The 14,067-nt window shown below is 28.5% G+C and overlaps 2 protein-coding genes across 6 annotated transcripts; both read left to right on the plus strand.

The window, feature by feature from the left end:
• Window positions 1-3,923: 3,923 nt before the first annotated feature.
• Window positions 3,924-6,232, plus strand: LOC101490264 (two-component response regulator ARR9-like). The gene is made up of 5 exons (XM_012720160.3): window positions 3,924-4,296; window positions 4,743-4,846; window positions 4,966-5,043; window positions 5,622-5,692; window positions 5,836-6,232. Exons 1-5 carry the CDS (start codon window positions 4,194-4,196, stop codon window positions 5,972-5,974), a joined length of 495 nt encoding a protein of 164 aa, XP_012575614.1. The 5' UTR covers window positions 3,924-4,193; the 3' UTR covers window positions 5,975-6,232.
• A 1,664-nt stretch (window positions 6,233-7,896) lies between these two features.
• Window positions 7,897-13,687, plus strand: LOC101490582 (putative disease resistance protein RGA4). Of its 5 annotated transcripts, none has more exons than XM_004514943.4 (3): window positions 7,897-8,004; window positions 9,452-12,061; window positions 13,418-13,687. In XM_004514943.4, the coding sequence occupies exon 2, from the start codon at window positions 9,453-9,455 to the stop codon at window positions 11,997-11,999; it is 2,547 nt and encodes an 848-aa protein (XP_004515000.1). In that variant the 5' UTR covers window positions 7,897-8,004; window position 9,452; the 3' UTR covers window positions 12,000-12,061; window positions 13,418-13,687. The 5 variants fall into 5 exon arrangements, with proteins under 5 accessions (XP_004515000.1, XP_004514999.1, XP_073225116.1 ...); XM_004514942.4 differs by having other exon boundaries at window positions 7,946-8,095; XM_073369015.1 differs by lacking the exon at window positions 7,897-8,004 and adding an exon at window positions 8,104-8,630.
• Window positions 13,688-14,067: the final 380 nt, after the last annotated feature.

The raw sequence follows: 14,067 nt of genomic DNA on the forward strand, positions 1-14,067 counted from the left end.
AAAAATTAGATAAATAAGAATAAGTGACACTCTGTAGTTAAAAGTAATTATAGTAATAAATAAAGAAATATCACTATAAATTTAGTGTCATAATAGATCTTTTTTCTTAGAGTGTTTTTAAAATTTAAAGACATTTAATGCATAACTTTCAAAAATATATATATCTCTTAACAAGTATCATTCGAACACTCATTAGCATTTTTCTTTGTTAAATTATTATTATATATAAATACTAATAAAAAACAATTTTCCAATGTAACTTCAGGTTTGTTAATTAAGTTCCAAATCATTTCACGAAGAACAATTAATTCATCTTATGAGGATTACAAATCCCAAGGCCCTTTCTTTCTTAGGTAGGCAGCAAACATCCCAACTAATTAAATGAGGCTTATGGTTATGACGAGTGTCCCCCTAATAAACCATTTTTTGCAATTTCTCAATATCATCAAACAAAATTTTGGAAAGTTTTGCATATTGCATGTGATAGCAAGGAATAGAACTAAGAACTGATTTAAAAAGTGCAAATCTACCAACAACACTCAGACACTATTGTTTTCAACCACTCAATTTGTGCTGAATTTTTTATATAATGTGGTTAAATTTCCTCATTAGTATGACTATGAGCTATTTTCACTTTCAGATACTTGGTTAGATTATTAATCTGTTTGAATTCAGTATGGCTTAATATGTCTTCTGTGAAACGATGGTTTACGTTCTTGGAGAAAAACACTTAAGTCATCTGACTATTAATCTTTTGGCTTGAAGCTTTACAAAATTAATTTAGACAATGCATCACATGGTGAACTTGTTCAATAGATTCCTCTTTAAAAAGAAGATCAGTAGCAAAAATAAGTTTTGATATTTGCGGGCCATTCAACATTAGAGAGATAAAAGGGTCTCCATGTCTTATACCTCTAGTCGGACAAAAAGTCTTAGTCTTATCACCATTCCACATTAGAAGAAGGGGTGATGTAGTGATGAATGACATTAATAAGCTTAGTTGGAAAATTAAATACCTTCAAGCAGTTCTCAACAAATTCCTAATTCAAACGATCATAAACTTTCTCAAAATCAATTTTAATGGGCATAAATATCTTTTTACCCTTCATCCTAGCCATATAGTGCACTATCTCTTAGGGCTACCACAATGTTATGATGTATAGTACAAGTAGGTATACAACTGGATTTGTAAGGGGAAATAATCCCATCCAGCAAAGGCTTGATTCTATTGACAATAATTTTAGTAATAATTTTGTAGGTCACATTACATAAAAACAATAGAGTGAAATTGAGAAATAAATTCCGACTTATTGAATTTAGGAACCAATACGATAAGTGTATTATTATTAAAAGAAATAAGAGAAGAGTTAGATCACATCTGATCTACATACTAGTAAAAAGATTCTCCCACAGAGTTATCGAGTTTTAATGTTGTTGTGATTATTTTTGACATGTCCTATATTTTGAATAATTTTTTTTAATATATATTTTAGCTTTTGTTTTTAAATGTAAATTCTTCGTAATAAATCTTTAACTTTTTCTATTTAAAAAAATTTAGTTTAACCAGAGCTTAACATAAGCTAAATTGTATGTCCTGATCATAATTTTTAATGGATAATCATCCATATTCAATATCTAACTATATCTTTTTTTGTTGACGTCTTATTACTAGTACATTTTAGTAATTTATCCAATCAAATTATGCCATAATTTCCAACTTCACGTATTCAATTGGAAAAGAACTTGCCTTATTTCTCTCAACACACACACTCCCCTGTTTTATCCACTCAAATTGTCTTATTTTAGAAATTGTCTTATGATTTGATAATTAATCATCAACCAATATTTTAGAATAATTTACTTGTATTTGAATATGCTTATTTTTTTATTCCAATTTGCTTCAAACAAATATTTAAAACTAGTTGTATAATTTGCTTTAAACGAAAAGATTAAAAATATCTCAAATGATTTATTGAGTCACCCTTTGGGTTCTTCAACCTTCCATATAGAGAAGACGTGTAGCAAAACATCTTTGATATATTTTACTCACTGACCAAAATCAAAGAATCTAGCCCAAATTGCCAAATAGAACATTATTACTATTTTATTTCAGAAAAGATTTTTATTTCTTTGGCTTATTTGTATAGAAAAAATCAAATTGTGAAATATTTTCAAATGTTTAATAACTCCTATAATCATTTCCAATTATATCTTAATTAATATAAAATGCAAACCTTACCCCTGTGGAAAAAAAAAATGAATGATCAAGAGCTTAAGATTCGATTATATGTTAATGATGAGCCATGACAAAATTGTGCCTATTTTGAGGCAGATAAGATAAGGATCATGTTAAAATATTACCATATAATTTCTGTTTAAATTCTTTGCCATTCAAATTTAATTTTTTTTTTACTAAAAAGGATATTCATTCTCATTCAAGTTATTTTTATTTTATTTTTTGTTTTTGGTAAATCTCATTGAAATTCTTTTTATTATGGTCAGGTATTTCTTAGTTATTTATTTTTATTTGATTTGTTTCTCATTTTCTATTTATTTATTTTTTGACAAATTATTTTAATTATGATTAAGTATCAACCAAAAAATAAATAAATAGGAAATGAGAAACAAATCTAATCGGAGCATTTAATAAATAAAAGAATAAAACAGAAGTATGCAATGCTTCAAGTTCAAAAAAGAGCAGCAAGTTTGGCTTTGAGACCTTTTGAAAATTCTATATAGTTTTTTTGGTCAACTTTGACTCTTAAAACTAGACAAAAGACAAACATCCAAGAAAATTACATTTTGCAAATGAGTGAATGCTTGGACTCACTTTTGGGATAGGTTTGCAATTACAATTTTTTATTTATATACTAAAGCAATTCTATAAACTTAAAATTGATTTGTGTAAGTTTTGAGATTTTCTATTAAAATTAATTATGTATTTAGAATTAGTTAACTAAAAGAAATTTATAGTTTTTGTTTTTAAATTTATTTTATATTTAATTTTTATTGACAAATATTTTTTATTTATTTTTATAATTAGTTTTTTTTTTATTTCACTTACATATAAACATATGAATTAAAAGATAAATTATTTTACTTAAATCTTTTTTTTTAATTAGAATCAATTCTAAAAAAATCAATTTTTATCATTATGATAAAATCAAACACAATGACTGAATTGTAATAACTTATTTCAATAAGTGGGCCATAGTGCTAAGCAGGTATACACGTGCATCAAATGGAATTGACACCACATACTCAAAAATCAAAGTTTTGGGGGAAGAGAAACAGTATATAGCACACACCAAGTGAAAGTGTCAAATTAGTCCCCAAAAAGTGAAAATGTCAAATAAAACAATAATTCCTCCATTCTTAATTTTAAAGTCATCTGATTAAATACATACTTCAAGAAAATTGGTAATAATAATAATACTTCTTCTCTATATATAAGACTCTAAATTAAATTAAGAAAATTTTAAAAAAATAATAATTTAAAGTATTAAATTTGTTAATAATTTAAATAATTAATTATTTTACGATTTATCTTCAAGTATAACTTTTTTTAATATTATTATGATAAAATTACATAAAAAAATATAACATAATTAAAGATAGACTTCTAAAGAGATAGTTAACACAGTTTAAAATTTAAAATAAATTTTAGCATAAAAAGATAATACTTTAATGAACATTTATAAATAAATTTATATTTGTCTTTTTAAATAAATTTTATTTCTTACAAATAGAGAATTAATTTATATTTTCACTATAATATTTATTACATATTATAGAAAAAGACGAAACATAATTAAAATATTTTATTTAGGGATAGTAATTAAATAATAATAATGTAATAATAATTTAACAAGTAAGAATTGAATTGAAATTTGGTAGAATAAGGTAGACCTTCTTTGCTTGTTTTTCAATTCAAAAATCAACAAAGAAAATCCGGCAGATTCTGGATGAAATCTGTCAGGATCTTGCTTTCCAAACTGTCAGATTTCCTAGGAGGATTTTAATATCTTTTTGAATAAGATGTGCAACCCTTTTAAAATGTGACATATTTTCATTCTCATTCATCTTTATCTTTATCTTCACCCCCTTCTATTCTATTTCTCTTCTTTGTGTGCAATATTATTTTTCTTCAAACATACTTTTGACTTTCAAAATTTATTATTATTCAAGTTATTATGGTGATATCTTCAGAGGCACAGTTTCATGTTTTGGCGGTTGATGATAGTATTATTGATAGAATATTGATTGAGAGGCTCCTCAAAACCTCTTCATTTCATGGTAATTTTTTTTTCTTTAATTATGTTTAATATTTTTGCAGGGCCTAATTGTTAATTCTGTCTATACCCCTTTTACATCAAAATTTAAAGAATTTTGTAGATTGGTATGAATTTTTACAAATGCAAATTTTTTTGAATTACATATAGTGTCTTTTTTTTTATAAATTTATTTTTTTGTTCTTTACAAAATCTCAACTTATTTAATTTATTTTAAAAAGTGTTGTATAATTTACGAAATATGGATTTAGATTGCTATACTGCAATATGATAACATAAATAAAATGATTATGTGCTTTGTTTGGTTTTTTATGATACAAATTTTGAAGGGGAAAATTTAGTATAATTAGTGTCAGTTCGGAACCACTGTAAATTTCGTCACAAAAGATCTAAGTTATAGTTTCAAACATATCATTATCTAGTTCTAGTTAATATATTTTGTAATTTCAGTTACTGTAGTGGATTCTGGTAGCAAGGCTTTGAAGTTTCTTGGTTTGGTTGAAGATGAAGTGAGGAATGAAAAGCCTCTCACTATTGCTTCAGAAACTCATCAGGTACAACTCTGTTGCTACTAAATTCAATTCTGTTGCTAAATTACTAGACTAATCTAAAACAAATGGTTACTTTAATCCATTTTTATTTAAGATCTTATTCTTTTTGCTTATTTTTGCAGGTTGTAGAAGTTAATTTGATCATAACTGATTATTGCATGCCAGGAATGACAGGCTATGATCTGCTTAGAAAGATCAAGGTATTTGAAAAGGCTTGTGTTGGAACTTTATGTAAAATTTATCTAGTTTTATATTTCATAAAAATATTTCCATAATTGTCTCCTCAATTTCAAATTTTGAATGTATTGTGGAATTTGAATTGATGGGATATAATTTCAAAAATAAATGTCATAAATAGTTCCTATCATGTTTTTATAAGAGATAACTCAATTATAATTTAGTCAATAAAAGTAGATGTATTTAGTTCATAATAATTGTGGACCAAATACATTAATTTTTGTTGACCAAATTATAATTTAATTGTTTCTTATAAAAAGGGCAGAGATAATATATCTTATGATCAATGTTTAAAATTATGGTTTTGTCGCAATCCTTGATATTGTAAAAAATCGTAATCAAATGTGACCGATGAACTTGTAGAAATATGAAGAAAAAAACCTTCATATCACGACAAACATTAAGGTCGCATATTTTTTTAAAAAAACTTTGGTTATTTATAAAATATTCAATATGACAACAAATTTCAAAGTGACATTGTTTTTTGTATCATATCTTGTTTGATGCTAGAAAAGTAATAAAAATATTATTGATTTTGTAGGAATCTAATTCTCTTAAAGACATTCCAGTTGTGATTATGTCATCAGAAAATGTTCCATCAAGGATCAACAGGTAAAAAAAATTGCATTCTCTTAACCAAATTTAATAGTAATAAAATCATAACATTAACTTTTTTGAAATTTCAAATTTTTTGGAGGCAACACATGAATTGAACTTAAAATTTGACAAGTACTATTTTTTTTTTATTGAATCAGATGCTTAGAAGAAGGAGCTGAAGAATTTTTTCTGAAACCAGTTCAACAATCAGATGTAAACAAGCTCAAACCACATTTGTTGAAATCCAAAATTAAGAATGAGAACGAGCAAATCAACAGCAAAAGGAAGGATACATAACAATGCCATTCGAATAAAAATAAAGAAGGCAAAAAATGTAGCCTATAGAAGTACTTCTAGTCAAAATTGATGATACATAGATAGTATCTAACAAAATTAGTGATGAAATATGAAGTTTAGGGCAATTATACTAGGTTAACAGAAAAGGGAGAATTTCATTCAATTTTTTGTTGACAAATGGTACTTTGTTTTAGATAATGTTTATCTTTGTGTTGTGTCATATGATTGACATTCAAATGTGAAACAAGAGATTTTTCTCTTTCTTGTCTAATTATTTTGATAGAAGGCCATTAACACGTAAAGGTTTATTACAATGTGAACATAATCAATTTTAAAATGAGAAATGTCATTTGAACACGAATTGTGAATATAATATTTGATATGTATATATTGTTCGGCGTATTTATACGCATATTTTTTTTTTAATTTTATTATTGAGACATCTTTTTATGATACATATACAAATTTAAACCAATAACCAATTTGAATACTTCATTACCCATTAACATATAAATTATTAACAACTTATTTAACATATATTTCATTAACTATAAAAATGCAAGACATTAACCTCTTTAAAATATTGAGATTTAGTGGTTAAAGAAGTACTCTAAAATTGTTAATGTTATGTATTTTAGTGGTTAATCAGACATGTGTTTAAAAAATAGTTGATGATATTTATTTTAATAGTTAATGAAATATTCAATGGAGTTAATAGCATAAATATGTATAGTGTGTTAAAAAAGTTTTTTTAATTTAAAAAAATAATTTCAATTATATTTTTGCAAAAAAAAAAAAAAAAAGAACAGTACACGGTAAAATACTCAAAAGTTGTGTTCCAATAACACAATTATTTTAAAATTTATTGCAATTAAGTTATATGCCATGGTTAAAACTAATTATTGGTCTTGAATAATGACCTTTAGTTAATTATAAATTATTTGGAATTACTCGAGTTTGAATCGAAGGTAGAGCAATCCTTGACTTGATTTGATTGTTTTACACATTTGTTGAACTATGAATAATCAATGTCTATTTTTTTTTGTTTGGGAATTGAAGGGTTAAAGACCAAAATATGCATTAGAAAATCTAAGAATGCTTGGATGATATGCTTGGGCGATATGATTAGGTTTCTTCCAACTCAATTAGAGGTCATTAATTATAATTCAATCAAGAATGACAATAGATAGATAACTATAATATTCGTCTTCGTACTTGAAGTTTAGAAAATACATGTACTCAAACACCGCTTAAGTTATATGTTCAACATAATAATATCGACAAATATTCTCAAACTTTGAAGGAATTTTATATATAATTAGTAAATCCAACTTCTATTCATTAAATGTGAGTAAAAATTTGGGCAGATCGAGATGTTAAATAGGCCGACCTCTCGTTTAACATGTGTTTTGCACGGGCTACTAGTATCAAATATGATACTCATAAGTTGTGGTTGTGGACATTTTTGTTTTTGTAGGTTCTTTTCAGAGTCAGACACTAAATGTAAATACTTTTTTCAACGAATATTCAAATTTAAATCTATTATATTGTGAGAGTATAATCCCTACTGTCAGATCTATTCTTATCGTTTAAGTTACAAATATTTTAAATACATTTTATTTTCATCAACGCTTGAGTTTTGATTTTTTTTTTTCTTTTTCATTTTATCCATTTTTAACAATCGTCGTCGTCATTATCATCATCATACATTTTTATTTTATTAAAATATTATTCGTTAATTTATTTAAATGTATATTTGATTCCTTATTTCATATTAAAATAAAACTTCAATAATTTAGTCTATTAACAGAAAAAAATGTGTATTAAACAAATCTAAACGCTTGTTTTTCTCCCTCAATTTATTTAAAAATTAGAAAGAAGAAAAAAAGAACTCAAATTAATCTACACTTAAAATTTCAGAGTCTAAATGGTACTAGTTTAGTTAATTGAAATTTGTGAGACTTCGGATACAAATCAGGTCAATGACGCGTTATCGGATATTAATGAGTCCAATGACGTGCGTTAGTTAGGTAAGGAAATTTCTTACGTCTTTCTATTTTTTCATACAATACCTACAAACTGTGGATTCTGTTTCTTCATTCTTCTTAATTTCCAAACCAGGTATCTCTCTCTCTGAACTTTGTGCATTGCTTTTGTAGATTAATCAATTTTTCTTTATTCATTTCTACTTTTTGTTTGCTTAATTTATTATTCTTGTTCTATTAATTTGTTAATAAATATGTGTTAAAATGTATGAATATTAGTATATACAAATGAGTCATGAGTCAACCAATTGATTGGACCTAAGTAGTTACTGAGTTTCACTTAAAAACAAATTGTTCGATCGGGAGATCTCGAGTTCAAATATTGACGGAAAGAGTCTTTGACCAGACCAGACTTTATTTATCTTTCGACCGGACTTCACTTTATTAAGGTTCACTTATCTTTCGACGGGACTTCACTTTATTAAGGTTCATATTTTACTTGGAAATCAGATGCTTAAGACGAAGAAAAGTATATACAAATGAGTCATTTCTCAATTTGAAACAAAAATAAATACAACTGATAAGAATCATTGTGCGATTCTACTTTGAACATAAATCCCAACATGAATCCTAATTCATTGTGATAAATCCTAATCTTAATTCACTCTGATGTATGAATCACAACTTAAACTTTGTGTAACTAGCCTCTTTTCTTTTGTCATTTGATTTCAGACTTGAATATTGAACTATTTTGAAGTTCGTCTATATATATTAGCTTATATTTTTGCTTATGTTACTTGTTTTTACTTAAAAGTGTCATATTCTTTTTTATCACGTATTATACAGATTAGGTAATAAAATACGATTTGAGATTCAAAAAATAGGCTTCGATTCATGATTTGAATCTTGATTTGATAACCATGTGACAAACATTAGTACTCATTCTTATTCCGCCATAAATTATGATTGTAGCCTAGTTAGCTCCATTAATTTTATTGGCCATCAAAATTGTATTTAGATATTCTTTTCTTGATTTTCAATAACTAGAATAGGATATGATGCTGGTGGAGAAAGAAAGACCATTTTTATAATATAAATACTCACAGGCTACTCACATAATTGTTTATAGGATCCATTGATTATATATTTGAAAAAAAAAACTGTCTTTCTTCAAATCTGCATTTGTTAAAAACTCACTTAGTCACTGAAGTAATCTGATTAAAACAGTTGCATGGAACCTCACATTCCAACTTTAGCAAATTGGGTTTAGAACACAAACTTGGACTTTGAGTAGTCCAATTTTCATAAAATGGTTCCCATATACTAACTGCAGTGTATATGTAATTTATTTATCTTGAGAAAATTTAGATTGTTCTTTATCCATCACAACCATATTCTGTTATTTAATAACAATAGATGATTAAAATCTATTAAGTATATGTGACACCAAGATTAGTTTTACTAATGCTTGTATTAAACTTCATTTCTAAAGGATGGAATCCCTTGCTGTTACAATCTTGGAAAAATTGAGCTCTGCAGTTTATAAAGAGGTTGGAATCATTTGGAATCTCAAAGAGGATATCGAAAGAATGAAGAACACGATCTTCGCGATAAAAGTTGTGCTCCTCGATGCAGAGGCAAAGGCCAATAATCATCAAGTTAGTAATTGGTTGGAGGAGTTGAAAGATGTACTTTATGATGCAGATGATTTAATAGATGATTTTTCCATTAAAGTTTTGAAAAGAAAAGTGATGGCTGGAAACAACATAGTAAGACAAGTACAAATTTTCTTCTCAAAATCAATCAAAATTTCCTATGGCCTTAAATTGGGCCATAAAATGAAAGCAATCCAGAAGCGGTTAGACGACATTGCTAAAACTAAGCATGCTTTGCAACTGATCAATCAACCTATGGAGAATCCAATTGTGTATAGGGAACAAAGACAAACTTACTCTTTTGTGAGTAAAGATGAAATTATTGGAAGAGAGAAGGAAAAAAAATGTATTAAAAGTTATCTACTAGACATCAATGCAAAAGATAATGTTTCTATAGTTCCCATAGTTGGGATTGGAGGATTAGGTAAGACCGCACTTACTCAACTAGTTTACAATGATAATGATGTTCAGAGGTATTTTGAGCTAAAAATGTGGGTGTATGTCTCTGATGATTTTGATATAAGAAAAATAACTCAGGAGATCGTTGGGGATGACAAGAATAGTCAGATGGAGAAAGTGCAACAAGAACTTAGAAATAAAATTGAAGGGAAGAAGTTTTTACTCGTGTTGGATGACATGTGGAATGAGGATCGCGAGTTGTGGCTTAAATTGAAGAGCTTGTTCATGGAAGGAGGAAAAGGTAGCATGATAGTTGTTACAACCCGTAGTCAGACAGTGGCGAAAATAATGGGCACACATCCACCTCTTTTGTTAAAAGGTTTGGATTCGCAAAAATCCCAAGAGCTATTCTCTCGCGTAGCTTTCGGTGGGTTAAAAGAACAAAATGATTTAGAGTTGTTAGCTATAGGAAAGGACATTGTTAAGAAATGTGCTGGAATTCCCCTTGCCATAAGAACTATTGGCAGCCTTTTGTTTTCTCGAAATTTGGGAAGGAGTGATTGGTTATATTTCAAGGATGTTGAGTTTTCAAAAATAGATCAACACAAGGACAAAATCTTTGCAATCCTTAAATTGAGTTATGATCATCTTCCTTCATTTCTTAAAAAATGTTTTGCTTATTGTTCATTGTTTCCAAAAGGTTTTGTACTTGAGAAAAAAACACTTATTCAATTATGGATAGCTGAGGGGTTCATTCAACCATCAAATGATATTAGATGTGTAGAAGATGTTGGTCATGAGTACTTCATGAGTTTGCTGTCCATGTCCTTCTTTCAAGATGTTGCTATAGACGATTGTGGTGGCTTAAGTACTTGTAAAATGCATGACCTTATGCATGACCTAGCACAGCTAATGGCCGGGAATGAATATGTTGTTGTTGAAGGAGAAGTAAACATAGGAAACAGAACGCGTTATTTGTCATTTCGTAGTGCATTAGAGTCAGCACCAACATCACCATCTTCCTTCCAGTTAAGGACATTTCATTTGGTTGGTCCACAAATGAATGCAAGCAATTATTTGGGTCAGTCATATGTTCTTTCCTTTTCCAAACTAAAGTTCTTACGTGTGTTGACACTCTGTGGGTTGGATATTTTAGAAATCCCAAATAGTATTGAACAGATGAAGCATTTAAGATATATTGATCTGTCACAGAATCCTATACTTAAATATCTTCCACCGGGCATTACTAGCCTACATAACTTGCAAACTCTAAAACTTTCTGAATGTTCGCAGCTCAGAATATTGCCAGAAGATCTCAATAAAACTCTCAGACATCTTGAGTTGAATGGTTGTGAGAGATTGACATTTATGCCGCAGGGGTTAGGACAATTGACTAATCTTCAAACACTAACACTTTTTGTATTGAACAATAGAAGTACAAGTGTAAATGAGTTGAGTGTGCTAAACAACCTTAGAGGGAGATTAGAAATAAAAGGGTTGGATTTCCTGCGAAATAAGAATGCAGAGATTGAATCTGCAAAAGTACTTCTTGAGAAGCGACACCTTCAACAATTGGAATTGCGGTGGGCGTATTATGTGGATTTTCATCCGTGGTCATTACCAGCAAAAAGGGCCGAAGAAGACAACAAAAATTGGTTGGAAGATGAGATGATTTTACAAGGCCTCCAACCACACCACTCACTTCAAAAACTTGTTATAGATGGATTTTGCGGCAAAAGGTTACCAGATTGGATATGGAGTCTGTCATCGCTCTTGACTCTTGAGTTCCACAATTGCAATGGTTTGACATCACTACCAGATGCAATATGTAACCTTGTATCTTTACAGAAACTTTGCATTTATAACTGCTTATTATTGGAGGAAAGATGTGCAAGACGATATGGTCAAGATTGGCCGAAAATCTCGCTCATTCGAGAAGTTGAGATCCTGCCTATGAGCCCATCATTACTCAAGTATTTTACTTGAGTCAAGATCTTTCAGCAAAATTGTCGAGCAATAGGATGATGTTTCATATTGCCATGATGGAGGTAACTTTCTCTTAACCTCTATGCCTAACTTTTACTTTGATGTTCTGAATTTGTTTATATAATTAAAGCTTTCATCATTTTGGTTTTGATATTTCAATTACATACGACTGTCTAGATAGATGGATTCCATGAATTACTTTTTAACATCATGTATGTATTTTTCTGATTTGGTGGAATTAATGGTTTTGTCGTATCAAGAACTAGGAGTTTTTTGTTTTGCAACATTTGCCTTTTCTCTTTAGTTATTGCTAACAAAAACTAGAAGTTGTATCCTCTTTATTCTTTGTAGAAAATTCCTTGTTTCTTTGAGTTATTCTTTTCCTATGTCCAATATAAAGTGGCAATTGACAGCCGCTGGTTGATAGTGGAAATTTAGGGTTACTTCTGAACCAGTTTTGGTGGCATATGGCATATAAATTACAACATATTAAGTTAATTGGTATAATAATGATGAGTGGATACACATATAAGACACTTTCTAAAACTATTAGAAGAATAGTAGCTCATTGCTTGTATAATAGGACTAGGAGTGGCGCACATGGACAAAGAAAATGAGTTTTGTAGTTATTGTAGCTACTACTATGCTTTCTTTTTTGAACTAAAAAATAATTTGAACCTGAAAAATTAACTTCCTCCAAGATTTCTTGTTGATTATTAGGTATTTTTTTTTATAAGGCGAGGAATGTCACTCTTTATAAAATCTTTTGAGGCCTTATCTCTTTTCAATGTGAGACTTGGGTTTCAACACTATCAGACTTGGTATGTGGATAATTTGATGGGTTACAGCACATGCAATGGTAATGCATGAGTGACTTGATATTAAGTAAGGTCTTTTAGTTTTGATTGGTGTTTTGGAAGAACCAAGTGATATAAAAGAAAATTTATGTTTTTGGAACATGTAAAGTGGATTAATTAGTGTTATACTCAGATTTCAAAATATTCACTAGATAGATACAAAGAGAAGTCTATATCTGAAGTAGATGCATTTGATTAAATTAAAGGATTTGTGGTAATTAACAAAAAAGGTACCCACAAGTGTTATCTTTTGCTGAACCAACAGATAATGAACATGTGTTGATTCTAAGCACTATTGCAGAACATGAACGTTGCTTTGCTATTCTTTTGCAAGATGCAACCAAAGGCCGGTGAATTTTTACTGAGGAAAATTAACAAGGAATAAATTTTTTAAATAATGATTAGGCCCTGTTTGGGATTCTTATAGCATTGCTGAAGTATGTAGTTGTGCTTTATGACAATTTGTTCCTAAATTACTAGACTAGTAAATATGGCTTAACACATTTTTAATGGAAAATTTTGGAATGATTATGATCTGATTCCTTTTCCTTTTTGTTGCAGGTTGTAGAAGTAATTTTGATCATAAATGATTATTTTATGCCAAGAATGGCATGTTATGATCTGCTGAGAAAAATCAACGTCAACTCATAGGGTATTTGTAAAGGGCCTGTGGATCTTTATGGAATTAATCTTGTTTTTTATTTAACAAAATAATTTCCATTATTTTCTTCTCAATTTTAAATTTTGTATTCATCGCAGAATTTTGAAATGATGAGATATGATTTTACAAATAAATGTCATATATTTTTAAACAACACATTTTATATAATATATCTTATGACCAAGGTTTTAAAGTATGATTCCATCGTGATCTTTGATAATTTATAGATGAGGTCAAATGCGGCTGAGGCAGTAGTATCATATGACCAAGGTGTTAAATTACAATAATAAATGTGTTCCCTTGGTATCGAATTTTTTTGGTATTTTTTTCTTATAATACAGATCAGAGGGATACTATGTTATCACCAAGGTTTTCAATTATGTTTCATTGCGATCCTTCTACTATATATAATCGAGTTCAAATACGGAAAATGTGGTTTTAGAGATATAATATAAAAAAAAAACCTTGAATAACCAAACACATTAGGATACAAAGAAAGTAAATATGCATGATACCTCTAGAAATCTATCTCATTGATAACGATGACAAA

Source organism: Cicer arietinum, chromosome 5, assembly GCF_000331145.2.
Source record: "Cicer arietinum cultivar CDC Frontier isolate Library 1 chromosome 5, Cicar.CDCFrontier_v2.0, whole genome shotgun sequence".
Taxonomy (NCBI): domain Eukaryota; kingdom Viridiplantae; phylum Streptophyta; class Magnoliopsida; order Fabales; family Fabaceae; genus Cicer; species Cicer arietinum.

Excerpts from the sequence above, each read along its gene's own strand:
- LOC101490264 (XM_012720160.3), top strand. The coding sequence starts at position 4,194 with ATGGTGATATCTTCAGAGGCACAGTTTCATGTTTTGGCGGTTGATGAT. Across the intron at positions 4,297-4,742 it reads CAAAACCTCTTCATTTCATG|TTACTGTAGTGGATTCTGGT; the intron begins GTAATTTTTTTT and ends TTGTAATTTCAG. Across the intron at positions 5,044-5,621 it reads ATCTGCTTAGAAAGATCAAG|GAATCTAATTCTCTTAAAGA; the intron begins GTATTTGAAAAG and ends TTGATTTTGTAG.